The 16,208-nt window shown below is 41.0% G+C and overlaps 1 protein-coding gene across 1 annotated transcript; it reads right to left on the reverse strand.

The window, feature by feature from the left end:
- Positions 1–3,767: 3,767 nt before the first annotated feature.
- LOC131223292 (uncharacterized mitochondrial protein AtMg00820-like) lies at positions 3,768–4,653 on the reverse strand. The gene is made up of 2 exons (XM_058218644.1): positions 4,526–4,653; positions 3,768–4,452 (listed from the first exon to the last, which is right to left on the reverse strand). Exon 2 carries the CDS (start codon positions 4,409–4,411, stop codon positions 4,019–4,021), a length of 393 nt encoding a protein of 130 aa, XP_058074627.1. The 5' UTR covers positions 4,412–4,452; positions 4,526–4,653; the 3' UTR covers positions 3,768–4,018.
- Positions 4,654–16,208: the final 11,555 nt, after the last annotated feature.

Below are 16,208 nucleotides of genomic sequence, written 5' to 3' on the forward strand. Positions count from 1 at the left end.
CCTTGGCTAGAGCAGGAGACCCTCCAATGCCAAAGTCAGGCTAGAAATTTAGGTATGGTAGTATCGAGGGGTTTTGGGTGAGAGATTCTATGCACCTTTCACTGTAGGTGGAGTCCTTATTTATAGCCTTTTAAGGGCGGTGGCATATATGGCAATGTCTCTATATGGTGGATGTGTGTTACGGAACAAATCTTCCTCCGGATATATTAGAGGATAATCCTATCTTTATTTCCAAGGCCAAGGTTGGTATCTAAGACCAACCTCCAAAGTTGGTTCCTGAAGCCGAGGTTAGGATGATTTTTCGGCTCTCAAGCAATCCAAAGTCTTCGAGTCAGTTCATCTGGTCAATTCATTTTTACCCATAATAGTAGCCCCCTACTTTCGAGAATTCTTTAGGAACTCGGGAAGTAAGTGTGGACTGACACTGTGTGATAATTTGTATCGAAGAGGTCAGACGAAGTAGGGCTAAGATCAATAAGTCGATTGTTCAGTGGTAGATCGCGCACAATAGAATTAATAGGAAAGAGTTTTCTTCCCTTTAATTGAGAGAAGTCTCATGTCGTTCCCATAGTAGTAGGCAGAGCACTCAGTAAAACGACTTTCTTCCATTATACTAAGGGAGGTCCTCATAGTTGATTGTAAGGTCGGATAGTAGAATTCACAGTGGAGAATTTTCTTCCTTTGCACTATGGAAAGCCCTCATAGTTAGTCGTGTAGTCCGAATAGCATTGCCAATTAGTGGTCTGACCTCTTCTCTAAGGGTCAAACGACTGATTGATGACTATTTTTCCCTTGTACTAAAGGAAGTCCTCAGTAGATCGTGTAGTTTGAATAGTCGAGAAATCACTTAAAAGAATTTTCTTCCCGTAACCTGAGAAAGTTCTTTTATTGTAGAAGCCCATAAAGCAGTAGAAAATACAATAGTAAAATCACGAGTACCTTTTTCCTTTTTAAAAAAGGAGGTCACCCTTTTTGAGTAAGTCGGCCAGTCGTTGCGCTCATGCTCGGAGGACTTTTTGAGTCCTCGGGAGTAGTAAATTATCAAGTGGTTAGCATTCCATGGGCAAGGTAAGAGCCCCCCATGCATCATAAGCCGAGTCTATTGGATAACTCGATGATGAGTTTTTTTTTCCAAGTGGAGGGATCTGACATACGACATGGCACAGGTACATTCTTAGTATGGTTGGACTAAAAGAAAGCCAAATAAAAACAGAGGTGATCCGTTAGATGCAGGCCCAATCCTACATAAGGCATGACGTAACTGAGTCCCATGCATGTTCGGTTCGAAGAAATTTATTCTGGATAGGGAGAAATTATCGTTTAAAATATGAACCATTTTTACAACCATAAATTTTGATCCAACTATCGTTACAGGATGCAAAACCTATCAATTTTTATCATAACAGGCCATCCAAAGTCAACCAACCCATGGTGGGGTGTGTCAGTCCATTTCACAAGAAAACATGTGGTTCTAGTTCAAAAAATGGAATTTTAGGAAAAAATTTATTATTTTTAGTAATTCTGATTTTATAGTGTGTGTGTGTATAATTTTTAGAGTTCTAGATTTCCATCTTCTTCTTCTTCTTTTTTTTAATAAAATAACTTGTAGTCATGGTTGGACTCCTCCAGTAAGGTTTTTCTATACTTTCTATTTTTGGTACATTAAGCTTTAGATAAGTTTTATTATTTTGGGTAACTTTTATTAAGATTAGAATTTTGTTATTTTTAATAAATAAAAATTAGAATTTATTTTTTCTTTATAAATGGTGTAATCAATAAATAAAAAATACTTAGAATTCAGAGCCTTTACCACTTGAGGAAGTTATCTTTTTCATTGTTATTTCATGCTCTTCTCAGTCACTCTATCACTGCACCTATCACAACTTCTTGCAAAAACCCAACAAGAAAGTAGAATGCTTCTTTCATCATTCTCTATCTTTGTCCCACAATACAATGCAAAAGAAAGCTATGCCTCACCAATCACAGCCTCGTGCAAAAACCTAACAATAAAGTGGAAGAAACTGGAAGCATATACTCTCTCTCTCTCTCTCTCTCTCTCTCTCTCTCTCTCTCTCTTTTGAGGATCCCAAAGCATGCTCTCTCTCCATCTCTCGCGCCACCCTTCATCTGCACGTGTGCTGCTGTTCAGGTTTCTTAGTGGAAGACGGAGAATATATAACAGGTTTCTTGGTGGAAGACGGAGAATATATAAGAGGAAGAAGAAGAAGCACATTTACAGGCCACCTCGGGCTTGGGCTCAAACCAAGCCCTATAACAAAAATCGGGCTGGAGCACGGGCTAGACTATTTTGACCCATCACAAGCCCAGGCCAACTTTGGGTGTAGACAGGTCAATCTTGGACAAGGCTTGGCCCGGACCTAACCCGGTCCATTGACATCCTTGATCTCGTGCCTTTACTCTTTGCAAGTGTAGTCCCCGCTCTCCTCCTTAGAATGCCAAACTCTCTCTCCTATCTTTCCCCTTTCCCACTCTTTCCCTTGCCTCGCGCATTCCATAACCTCTATCTTTGATAATGCAATAACTTAAATAGCCTCTTACATGTGGGTTTATCTGACGGACAGTGGCACAAAAAGTTGTTTGCCCTACAAAAGCGTCAGTAAAGAGTTTTTGTTTTTTGGCATGGTTTCGACTCATTTAGCCCCGAGTCAAGTTGACCCGGGTAAGTCATGCCTAGTCACTTCCTAACAACTCCGAAAAGCTCTATGAGGCCCACTAATATGCATGTATTGATGAAATTAGAACAAAGAAAAAAAAGAAAAAAAAAAAAAATCAGAGATGAAAATAATAAGCAAAGAATGAATTGCAATTGATATATTACAATCTCTGTACAACCCCCTATTTATACAAAGAAATGGAGAACATGTAATTAAAGGAGAATCATTTTGCTGGTATGCTCCTATCCATTTTGAAATGATTTGCTGGCACCATTTGGTGGCTTTCTCTTCTTTAGGAAACCTCACGTGAGATCTGCGTGGGTTGATTCCTTGATTTTTGCTGTGGAGTGCGGCATTCCTCAACACTCCCCCTCAAGTTGGCGTGGATATTTATAACACCCAACTTGCTGAGTAAGTGATTAAACTGTGCGAATCCAAGAGCTTTAGTAAAAAGATCAACAGGTTGCTGGCTTGTATGCATGTAGACTGTTTGAATGATGCCACTCTGAGTTTTTCTCGAACCACATGACTGTCTATCTCGATATGCTTGGTTCATTCATGGAACACGGGATATTTGAAGCTATGTGTATAACGGCCTTACTGTCACAGTATAGTCTGACTGGTTGAGAATGTATTACTTCAAGGTCTGAGAGTAAAGATTTTAACCAAGTAACCTCACAACATGTACAGGCCATAAACCTATATTCCGCTTCAGCTGAGGAGCGTGAAACTGTCGTTTGTTTCTTGGTCTTCCAAGAAATGGGTGATTTTCCGAGTAGGATGCAATACCCGGTGACCGATCGTCTACTGTCCCTGCAGTGTGCCCAATCTGCATCACAATATGCATGGAGCTGAATTTCATTAGAAGCAGATAGGAAAATTCCTTGACCTGAAGTTTTCTTAAGATACTGTAAAACCCTATGTGCTGCATCCAAGTGTGGTATTCGTGGCTTGTCCATAAACTGACTTAGTACATGCACTGAATAGGCTAAGTCTGGTCTTGTGATGGCTAGATAAATTAGTCTTCTAACAAGTCGCCTATATGATGAGGATCTGAGATGAGTTCGCCCTCATTCTTGTTAAGTGCAAGATTTTTGAGTTTGAAATGATCGCCTAAGAATTTCTTGACCTCATTGACCTGCTCCAAATTGTTTCCTGCAACAATAATGTCATCCACATAGACTAAAATGGCAGTGAAATTGCCCGTATGGAATCGGACGAAGAGTGAATAATCAGCCTTGGATTGTTTGTATCCCGCATCAATGAGAGTGGAGGAAAGTTTGGCATTCCATTGCCTCGAAGCTCGTTTGAGACCATACAGAGACTTAACGAGCTTGCAAACTCTAGTCTCCCCCTTTCGTCCGAATTCCCGAGGGAAGCTGCATATAGACTTCTTCATCAAGGTCTCCATAGAGAAAAACATTGTTGACATCAAGTTGATGGAGGTGCCAGTTGCGAGCGGAAGCAAGAGCCAAAATGGTACGAACGGTGGTCATTTTAGCAACAGGAGCAAATGTCTCGGTGTAGTCAATGCCTTCTTGTTGGTTATAGCCCTTGGCAACTAGATGAGACTTGTACCGTTCGATGGATCCATCAAGGTTGTATTTGATCTTGTATACCCATTTGCAGCCAATGGGTTTCTTACCGGGAGGAAGAGGAGTAAGGTGCCAGGTGTTGCTGAATTCGAGTGCATCAATTTCAGCACGCATGGCAGTACACCAGTTGGGGTCTGTCATGGTCTGAAAAAAGGACTGTGGTTCTTTGGCAAGAGAGAGGGCTGTGGTGAAAGCACGGTGAGAAGGAGATAAGCGAGAATAGGATAAAAAAATCAGTGAGAGAAAAAGGAGTACCTGACGAATGGACTATTGTAGAGTCAGATGATTGAGTGGGCCGAGACGGCAGAACCTGTTCCACATGAAAATCTTGCAAGTATGTTGGAGGCTGAGTAAGACTACTGGATCGTCGAGGTGGTGGAGGAGAGGGTGTTGAGGGTCAAATATTACATATTAGACCCCATTTATTACCTGGATTTACGAGTATGATACTGTTTAATGCCCTACTTTAATCATGTTTATGATGTAAGGTGTATTTAGGAGCTTGGACTACAAAAGCGTGCTAAAAGCATATATTTAATGCTCAGAATTCACCAAGGCAAGGGATGGACCCCAGGAGACCAAGATTGACGGATTTACATGCCAGTGATCCTGAAAGTCAGCCAGAATGCTAGATCATAGGGTTTCCACCATCCGTTCGGATCAAAACTTCATATGTAGCCTGAGGACCATAAATTAACTATACAAGTCAATTTTCAGCCATTAGATCCCTTTGAAAGTGGCCCAACGGACAGATCATCATATAAATCAGCGAATTGGGGCCCACATAAGATCTGGATATACTTCAATTTTGGTCTCGACCATTTAAATTAGATGGGGAAGAAGATGGACGGAGAAGATTTCATATATACATCACGAGTGGACCCCACTGGCAGTGCCAGTGCACTCGATGTGCACTGGATCGGGACAACCGGTCAGCGCCCGCTGACCCGATCCATCTCACACACGGAGACAGCGGACGGATGTTGTCCGTCCGTTTTGTGTAGTGGGCCCCACCCATCATCCGTATCAACGATCTGGACCGTTCATTCATCCATTGGGGCGGCAAAAACTCATGCCTAGGTGGAATAATTGCAAAAGATCGCGAAGATTGGTTTTCAGCCCTTCAAACGCAATTTGGACGGCGGAGTAAACTATTCTGTGGGCCACACTGAATCCAATATGAAACCAGCCATTTCTTACTGGTTTTCCGATGTAATTGCAATGGACGGAGTGGATTTCATAGAAACTAAACGGAGTGGGCCCCACCGACAACCAGCGCTTCTAGCGCTGGCTTTGCTTCGCAATCCGGAAAAACCGGGTGCAATGTGCAGCTATGGGCCATCACGATGGGCCAGCTCTTCGATCCAAACCATCCAAACGTTGGATAAGTGGAACACAACCCTTCCTATGGAGTCAGAATGAATGATGCGGATGGATCTTTTCCCCAAACTCGGGCCAGACGCAGCTGTTTTGTGCATTTTTCTTACGCAGAAACAGAAGTCTGTTCCGCTGCGATTTGGACTGCGCAAAGAGGTCGGTTTATCCAACACTAACTGACCTCCTGCTGCTATTATAAAGGAGAAAAGAGAGGAGAAAGGGGGGATCATCATCCATGGCTGGGAAGCTGGGCATCAGATTCAAGGAGAAGCTGTGCAGACGTCAGGGAGAGAGACAGAGTATTATTTTATTTGTTTTACTGTTTTTTTCTTTTGAGGATAGCCTAATCATGGTTGGCTAAACCTCTTAGACAGGGCTAAGAGGTGAAGCTTATAGCGAGATGGGAGACTCTATTTTATGCTTTTAATTTAATTTAAATTTATGAACTGAATTTGATTTTAGTTTGATTATTAAGGGAATGTTTTTAGTCTTTAATGGTCTATTGTGACTGAAATTACAATGGGTCTGCAATGGCTTTGAGCATGTTCCTTTCCTTTTTATGTTTATGACGTCAGAAAGTCTCATTGTTCACCATCGTATCCTGGGCATGGTTGGATGACGGTACCCTTCTTAACCTTCATATCATGTTAATTGGTTGTTAATTAGTTTAATTCTATTGTTTACTTTCTCTCCTGGGCATGGTTTGGTGATGGAATCCATTCTAATTCATATACCTTTCATCTCTTGAAAACTATATCAAAGGAAGTTCAGTTGTGATTTCTATGGTTATATTCTTCAACTGGATGGAGATGGGACTCTAAGTCCAGTTGAGTTCTTAAAGCAGACATAAGATCTCCCTGATCTCTACAAGTGGATCCTCTGAATCCCTAGTTTCCTTTCCCTGAATTTTCTAAATTTTAGATAAATATTTCACCATTACGCCTTAAATTTATTTGATTTATATTTCATCTTAGTCTAATTCTAGTTCTACTTAGTCTCAGATAACGTACAGGTTTCAATCCCTTGGGATTTGACCTCGGTCTCACCGAGTTTATTACTACTTCACAACCCTATACTTGGGGTGTGAACAAGTTTTTGGCGTCGTTGCCAGGGACTGACGGCTACGATTCTCTGAAATTAATTAGTTTTAGAATTAGATTAAGATTAGGATTTACTAACTTTAGTTTTAGAAATTTTCTACTTGCAGACTTTTTTAGAAACTAACATTCCTATTTTGTAGGCTTTTAAGATAGAAATTTCTAATTCGGTAAGCTCTTTCTCTACTTTCTATTTTTCAGATCTCTTTTAGTAACTTACTTTCTAGTTTAGGACTTTCCTAATTTATTTTAGAAATTTCCACTTTCTTTTAAGAATTTCTTCTTTTAGAAACTAGTTTACTTCTATCTTTCTTTTTAAGGATTTTTTAATTTTAGACATTCTCTTTAGAAACTAACTTGTTTTGTTTTCTTTTGCAGGTTTTTAACTTAGGGACTCTAATTTGGTAACTTCTTTCCAACCCTCTCTTTCTTTCTAGATTTTCTTTTCCTTTCTTAGGATTAGGTTTTGAATTTGATTGAGGGTTACGAGTGTTTCATGCCCAAGTGGGCCCGTGACAATACTCGACATCTCTTGACTAAAGGAGGATTGGTTGAGGGGTTGACTATCTATCGTAAGACTAGACACCACTCGAAATTCCCTGAGTTAATTGAAGTGATGGCGGAAAATCAACCTCTTCTACCCCAACCTAGGATGGAGGACATTCAGGATGAGAATGAGGTGTATCAAGCACCCCCGCATCGTACTTTACAAGATTATTTACAACCAGCGAGGGTGAGTACGCCCTCATGCATGATTTTTTCTGAAAATACAGGACATGTGGACATCAAGCCAGGGGTTATCCAACTCCTTCCTAAGTTCCATGGGCTTGAATCTAACGAACCATATTTACATTTGAAAGAGTTTGATGAGATCATAGCCACTTTATATTTTCAAAATGTGTCTGAGGATACAGTCAGGCTTAAACTCTTTCCTTTTTCCTTGAAGGAGAAGGCTAAGATGTGGTTACATTCACTGTGTCTTAGATCCATTGGCACGACTTTCAGGATCACTGGCATGTAAATCCGTCGATCTTGGTCCCCTAGGGTCCGTCCCTTGCCTTGGTGAATTTTGAATATTAAATCCATGCTTTTAACACCCTTTTGTAGTCCAAGCTCCTAAATACACCTTGCATCACAAACATGATTAAAGTAGGGCGTTAAACAGTATCATACTCGTAAATCCAGATAATAAATGGGGTCAAATATGTAACATTTGACCCTCAACAGAGGGTAAATGAGTGGATGGGGATGGAGGAGAGTGAGTCAGTGAGGGAGAAGATGGTGACAAAGATGAAATTTCTGTGATGTTGTCAAGAGAGGGAATAGGACAAGGTAAGATGAGTTCCATGGGCTCAGGAGTAGATGATGCAAAGGGAAAGAAATTTTCATGAAAGAGAACATCTCAAGACACAAAGATGTTGTGTGTGGCAAGGTTATAAAGTCGGTATCCCTTTTGACCATATGGATAACTAAGAAAAACACATCGAGATGCTCTTGGATCGAACTTAGATGGGTTTTGCGAGTGAGTGAAAGCAAAGCATAAGCATCCAAAAACTCGTAGGTGACTGTATGTAGGTTTGACATTATGCAATCTTTCATAAGGAGACAAACCACCTAAAACATGAGAGGGAGTTCGATTAATGAGATAAGTTGCAGTAAGAATGGCATCCCCCCAAAAGTGTTTAGGCATATGGGCTTGAAAAATTAATGCACGAGCAACATTAAGAAGGTGACGGTACTTGCGTTCAACTACTCCATTTTGTTGGGGAGTGTTGATGTAACTGGTTTGATGCGCGATGCCTTTGGGGGCATAGAATGAGGGCATGTCAAAATCAGGCCTATTATCACTTCAGATGATTTTTATGATGGTGGAGAATTGGTTTTCAATAAGGTGAATGAAGGATTGCAAGAGAGAGCGGGTGTCAGATTTATGGCGCATTAAGTAAACCTAGGTACAACGGGTATAATCATCAACAATTGTGAGAAAATAGTGTGCACCAGTAGTGGAAGGGACACGATGGCTCCCCCAAATGTCAACATGCAATAGGTCAAAAGGGTTAAGAGAAGAAATGAAACTAGATGGAAAAGGTGCGCGAGTCTGTTTAGCCAATGGACAAATTAAACATGATTCCAAATTGGAACTATAAATTTTTAAAAATTTATTGGAAAGAAAGGATAGATTTTTATTTGATGGATGACCTAAACGACGATGTCAAAGTCGGGAAGTGGATGTGAATGTAGCCGCCTGACAACAAGCATTCCTGGTATTGGTGAAGTGGTATAAGCCATCCCACTTAGTTCCCATCCCAATCATCTTCATCAAGCGTAGGTCCTGAATAAAACAAAAATTAGAAGAAAAAGTAATGAGACAATGGAGGGTTTTGCATAATTTACGGACAGAGATTAAGTTGAAATGAAAAGTTGGGACGCAAAGGACATTGTCTAAAATAAGATTGGAAGAGAAGTGAACTGATCCCAATCCATCCGGTAATTGAACAGTTCGATCATGTACTGGGAAAGATTGGATTAGAGCAGTGGGTGAGCAAACCATATGATCGGTTGCGCCACTATCAAGAATCCATAAGAGATCATTAGTGGACTTACCTGACAATGAAGATTCGACACTACCTACTTGGTGTGCCATGGATTGAAGGGGAACGGAGTTGTTGAGAATGGCCAGAAGCTGTTGGCATTGTTCATGGGTGAAAGGAAGGCTGCTGGTAAATGGATTGGAAGAAGCTTGATGGGTACTATGCTTGGGACCCTGATTGGGCTTTGAATTACAAGGTCCTGGGGGGAAGCCGTGGATGCGGTAGCATCGATCCACAGTATGGCCCTCTTTACTATAGTGAATACATTTGAGAGACTTCCTGTGTGGACCGGGGTGTCCTTCCTTTTGTGGTTGATGGTTGGTGGTGGCCAGAGCAATACCTTCAACAGATGGTGGAGACAGAATGTTGTGATGACGTTCTTCTTGAAGCACAAGGGCATAGGTGCGGTTGAGAGTGGGAAGTGGATCAATTAGAAGTATCTGTCCACGGATCGTAGTGTAGGAATCGTTAAGCCCCATTAAAAACTTCAAGACATGGTGTAGTTCTTGCTGTGTGAGAGTCTCCTTGCGTGCGCAGCAGGTGCAAGTAGACATTCCTTGAACTGCATATAACTTATCCCATAAGCTCTTCAATTTGGCAAAGTATGCACTAATTGATAAAGATCCTTGAACAAGATTATTAATATCTTGTTTAAGCTTGTATAAGCGGGGCCATTGACTTGGGAGTATCGATCTTTTAGGTCGTCCCATATGGCGTAGGCAGTTTCACAATAGATCACACTATTAGAAATCTCTTTCGAAATGGAATTAAGAAGCCATGAGATTACCATTACATTGCATCACCTCCATTGTGAGTATTCCGAGGAGTCGGAAGATGGTAAAGGTAGCATGCCGTCAATGAAGTAGATCTTGTTCTTCGCTTGGAGTGCCAGGATCATTGCACGACTCCATGTGGAATAATTGTCTTCCGTGAGCAGTGGAAAAACCAAAATCAATCTGGGGTGATCTGACTGTTGGAGGCATAAGTGATGATTAGGATCATCATATTTTTCCACCTTGGTTGCCATGAGAAGTGAAAAAATAATGATCCGGGTGTGATCTGGACCTGTGACTTGGGTCAAATCTGGGGCGTAGATCTAGGCTCAAATTAGAGTCTTTGTTTTGTGGTTAAAAAAAAAAATCAGAGGAACAGAACTGAGGAGAATTATCCTCAAATGGAAATTTTTCCTCTCAAGGATCGATATGTCTCTGATACCATGATGAAATTAGAATAAAGAAAAAAAAAAAATCAGAGATGAAAATAATAAGCAAATAATGAATTGCTATTGATATATTACAATCTCCGTACAACCCCCTATTTATACAAAGAAATGGGGAACATGTAATTAAAGGAGAATCATTTTGCTGGTATGCTCCTATCCATTTTGAAACGATTTGCTGGCTTTCTCTTCTTTAGGAAACCTCACACGAGAGATCTGCATAGGTTGATTCCTTGATTTTTGTTGTGGAGTGCGGCTTTCCTCAACATGTATTATATCCACTCTACCCATCCATTGCACCAGATAACATTAAGATGTGAGATAAAAAATCAAGCAGACACGAATCAAGTAGGTCAGACCATAAGAAACAGTCGAGCTGAAGCCCACCGTTAAGTATTTGTATTTTCCCATCATTAACGGGGCCCTTACTCTTACTCCGGTGGTAGACTCTCGAGAGTTTCAACACTTGGTTAAGGGTTCGAATACCCATAGGTGGTAAAATTTCACTATGGCCTGAGTGTGTGGCGGTGGTGTGTCCAATACAAAGAAAAAAAAAACAGTGGAAGTGACCTCATGAATGAGTTGGATAGCATACAAACACCACGGTAGAATTTAGGAAGGTTTCAACAGTGAGCATTTGTATCCCCACCATTCCCTTCCAGAGGAATAGCGCCCTTAATTTTTTGACCTCATGAATGAGTTGGATAGCATACAAACACCACGGTAGAATTTAGGAAGGTTTCAACAGTGAGCATTTGTATCCCCACCATTCCCTTCCAGAGGAATAGCGCCCTTAATTTTTTCAACTACCTATTTTTGTGCCCATGTTTTAACAAGAGCTTGGTGAAATTGGTAGATGAAGTTGATTTCAGACGAACATCTTGTTGGACCCAAAGAATTGGGTCCAGATTATGTTGTTTTTATAATTCCTTGGTCATTACTGACGACTTTTAGCCGTTGGTGTTGCCCTACTTGTCAGTTGGATGATACAGTCGCTGCTATTGGGAGTGTTAGGAGTGCAGATAGTCTGTGTTGAAGGCACAGGAGAATACAGTGCACGTCATCGCTGATGACTCTAGCTAACAAGATGAGCTCTACCAAATAGACCTGTTACACAACATAACTTTCAACATTTGAACTTTTCTGCACTCTAAAATTATTTATGTTTTAGATCCACACCATCTATTAATTATTACCGATAATTTCAGAGCATGAGCCTAAAAATGAGGCACATCCAAAGTTCAAGTGGACCACACCAAAGAAAGAAGTGGAGATTGAACGAGTTGAAACCTTCATAGCTAGGGTCCACTGTCAGGTTTATTGGTCATTTAACCTCTTCATATAGTCACACAGACCTGGATGGATGAAGAAAAAACACAAATATCAGCTTAACCGTAGAACCAAGAACTTTTCAACATTAGGTGTCCCACTCCCACTTTTTGTGTAGTGTGGTCCACTTGAGCATTGGATCTTCCTCATTTTTGGTCTCATTCCCTAAAATGGAATGAAAAAAACGGATGGACTGTGTGGGCATGATACATAACTCATGGTGACCTACAGAAGATCCACATGTCAACCCTTCCAGTTTTCTTATCTACCTGCAACGGGCTGCACTACAAGCGATGAAATTTACATGGGCCTCATGATTACGTATTTCTTAGATTCACACCATTCATCTTTTTTTTTTTCCTAATCATTTTAAGATACAAGCCCAAAAACAAAGCAGATCCAAAGCTAAAGTGGACTACATCACTGAAAATAGTAGAAATTGATGCTACTGTTGAAAACTTTTGGGGGCCATAAATCATATGATATTTGTATTTTAAGTTCATCCATGTAAGTGTGATCTTATGAACAGGTCAAATGATAAATAAGCCTTACATATTGGCCCTAGGAAAGTTTCAATGGTAGTTTGTTTGATCCCCACTGTTTTATATAGTGTGATCTACTTGTACCTTGGGTGTATCTCATTGTTGAGCTCATGCTCTTGAGTTATCTAGAAATATTGATGGACGGTGTTGATCTAACACAAAAATCATAGTGCGACTAGGGAAAGTTCAATCCCTTAAAAGTTGTGTTTTGTAGTTAGCAATATACTCGGGAGAGAAATCCCACTTAACTTGTTGGAGTCATGGGAAATGACGTCGACTAATGAGAAGAGACGGCACTAGAATTTCCTGTTCCTTCAACAAGGACTATCTGCCCTCGTTAGTAAGCCTACGAATGGGCTGGGCATGGGTAAGTCTCGGCCCAGATTCTGAACTGTTTTGGGCTAGGCTTTTGGGTTGGCATTATTTGAAATTTTAAAATTTTATGTCCGAGCGCGGCCCATTGACAACCCTACTCGTTAGGAAAACTAATTCAAATTTGAATAGCTTTCCTAATACTCCCACTAGCATGCTTTCCACGGACCAAATTCTGGCACTTGTTTCACGCCACAAAAATACCCAGGCTCTGGCGCACCATGTACTGGATCAGACCCACTCTCCATGTATTCGGCATAGAAAATGGAGATTTGACACGAATCATGGGTCTGTCTCTCGGGCCACCACCATCGTGTATATATTTCATCAAATCCATTAATCAGGTGTGACGATCATCTATGAAGGGAATATAATAATAATAATAATTGTTGATGCAAAAATCCGGTTTAGTCTCGCTGAGCTGTTGGACGTTAGAGCACTTGCACAGAAAGAAAACAAAGGAGACCTGGCTAGAGCAGGTGATGTAGAGCGGGTCGTGGACAATTTCATGGCCAAGATGGATCAGAAAAGTCCCGGTCGACGACAAAAGTGATCCAGACTGTCAGACCTTAGATCGGGTGTATCTTACAATCCGGAATGAGTTATCGGGAGTAAAATATATGATTTTGGGGGTAGAACGAGCTACTTTAGCCAATAAACCCTGCTATGCCGGGTTGCGCAAGCGGGATTTATAAAATATACCTGGATCGACAGTCGTTTCCCTATTTTAATTCCGTTTTTACTATAAATAGTAAGTTTTAGTTTGATTATAACTCTTCATCCATTGGGCTTTAGGAGTTGCGCCCAATGTGAAAAGAGCTTAGAAGAATTAGGAGAACAGCTTGATGAAGCCAAATAGGACACTAACTATTTTTGGCTGAAAAACTTGCGCACGAGTAGACATCACGACCGTTTATAAATAGTAAGTTGCAAATTTTAGGAGTACTATTTATAATAAGTAGTGAATTATAGGAGTTTTAGTTATTGTTTGCTTCTGATTTCTCTCCCATTGCTTGGTATCCCTATTTAAAAGGTTGTGAACTCGTTATTTTCAATCATCAATCAAATTACGAATTTATTAGAATTTATTTCTATTCTTCTTGCTTTCTTTCCCCATGGATTCAGAGACCCTCTTATGCTTAAGTCAAGTGTATGGACTCACAGTAGGCGTAGCAGAATTGATGTATTTATGTGTACCTTTACCCATGACAGGGGACCCTTTGATGCCAAAGTCAGGCTGGGAATCTGGGTCTAGTAGTGTTAAGGGGTCTCGGGTTACCTTTTCATGTAGATGGCTTCAGTATTTATAGTGTAAACCGGCTAGAGTTAGTTTGTGATCTTAGGTGCGATCCAGGGGTGCAATCTAGGCATAAGTTTCTCAATCGTTTCACAAAATTTTATGAATGATAAAAGTTGACATAGTTGACCCTAAAATCATGCAACAGATGGTTGAAACCGAGTTGGCCTTAACTTTCGATTGTTTATGCTGAGGCTAAGCTGAGCTGAACCCTCGAATAATCGAGCAGATAAGACTAGTCGAAGCTCGGACAAATGAGCCTATGCACCGAGCATGGGGAGTGGACCCATCTCCTCGACAATGCTTACCATTCTTAATGAACGTGCCCTTGATCTTGCCAAGCCGATTAGTCTTTTGGTCGTATACTTCCGGACATATCTTATAGATGTATAGATAAGCTTGGTCGAAGCTCGGAAACGTACGGTGCCAAGGACTAGGCTCGAGAGTGTAAAGTTTACCCTGCTCCAGAACGATTTGAGATGGTTGTTTAAGAGCCCTTTGGTCCAGAAGCATCTACTCGTGAGTCCGAGTTAACCCCCTTGGGCGGTCAAACCATTTTTACTCATAACAAAATGATAAACTGTCGATGCTGAAATCTGGTCGATCCTGCCTCACCTCCTACAGCCACTAAGTACCAACAATTAATGGAGGTACAAGAGAATACACTGGAGGCGTCGGTTAAGGCCGGGGACCCTCTTATGCTTAAGTCAAGTGTATGGACTCACAGTAGGCGTAGCAGAATTGATGTATTTATGTGTACCTTTACCCATGACAGGGGATATATTTTTAGGCTTTCTAGTCGGTCTGCATATCCGAGTTGATTTGAGTAGCCCGAACTTTAGTTCTAAGAATATATCTGACTCTACTTCGATCAGCGTGATTTTCGACAAAGATATCGATAAGTAATCTCACCCATACACAGATATGATTCTTATTTCTATTCCGAGGATGAGATCAAGGTTGATACCTAAGGCTGAGGTCGGTATCCAACGCTGACCTCCAAGGTCAATATTTATGGTTGAGGCCGAGGTCGGAGGTCGAGATCTATAATCAAGGCTGGTACTCGAAGCTCAGTTGAAGTCGTCCCTCGAGGCCGAGATCCCTAAAAAAATTTCCATTAATGTGCTCCCTTTGATTTTATTTTTTTTCTTTTACGATGTTTGTAATAAGGTTTCTCACCTAATGGATGGATGGAGTGGATTTGACATAGCATGGTGGGCCACACAGAGCTTTGGGTAAAGTAAATGTTATATACTATCTACTTTACATGTGGGGAATAGCAAGACCACTCCATCTCTATAGTTACTCTCATTTTTTCTTGCATGTGTGTGGTCCACCTAATCTCAATCCATACCGGTGTAAAAAGATGGCTCATTGTAGTTCATTCATCTCAACCTCGTTGCTTTTTTCCTTAACACGTGTTAGGTGACTTTTACTTCGTAGTCTACCATAGACAGTCATCTTTAACAAACAATGTAAAATGCATCAAGTGTTCCAATTGTGGCCTTGGGTGATCTCGTAGTTCCTATGGGGTGGAGATGATGGGGTCAGTCCATGGATTTTCCTTCCTTTTGCCACATTTCGCTCAAAGAGTTGAAGGCGAAGTTTGGTTTTTTGGGGGTGATAGTGGAAAAGTTGACAGATAAGTCCCCCTTACTGTCACTCTATAGAACCGTACATGAGATTTTCACCTCATACGGCTCCTCGTTCAATTCTTTCGAAGTATGGCTTGAAAATGAAGGGTGTTGATATTGTTTTTGGCTCGCCCCCTTAATAGCACTCGAAGACTTGCGCCAGGAGGAGACAAAGGAGACCCTGGCTTGACCAGGGGACCCTCCGATGCTAAAGTCAGAATCTGGGTCTAAGAGTAATAGTGTTAGAGCGAGAATGTGTGTCCGTACCTTTCACTTATCGGCATCTTCATTTATAGAGGTGAGGTGCTTCGGAGAGCTTTCCTAACCGGAGTAGATGTATATCTTATGTGATTTCATAATCCATGATATCCCTAGATTCTCAGGGATTCTAGTTTATCTCCCAAAGATATCGGGTGGAGATGTGGAGTTTCAATAGGTAACTTCCGAAAAAGGAGCAATGAAGTACGGTCGATCTTTATC

The sequence above is a fragment of the Magnolia sinica genome, chromosome 13, assembly GCF_029962835.1.
Source record: "Magnolia sinica isolate HGM2019 chromosome 13, MsV1, whole genome shotgun sequence".
In the NCBI taxonomy this organism is placed as follows: Eukaryota; Viridiplantae; Streptophyta; class Magnoliopsida; order Magnoliales; family Magnoliaceae; genus Magnolia; species Magnolia sinica.

Coding starts and splice junctions, on each gene's coding strand:
- LOC131223292 (XM_058218644.1), bottom strand. CDS start 4,411: ATGACAGACCCCAACTGGTGTACTGCCATGCGTGCTGAAATTGATGCA.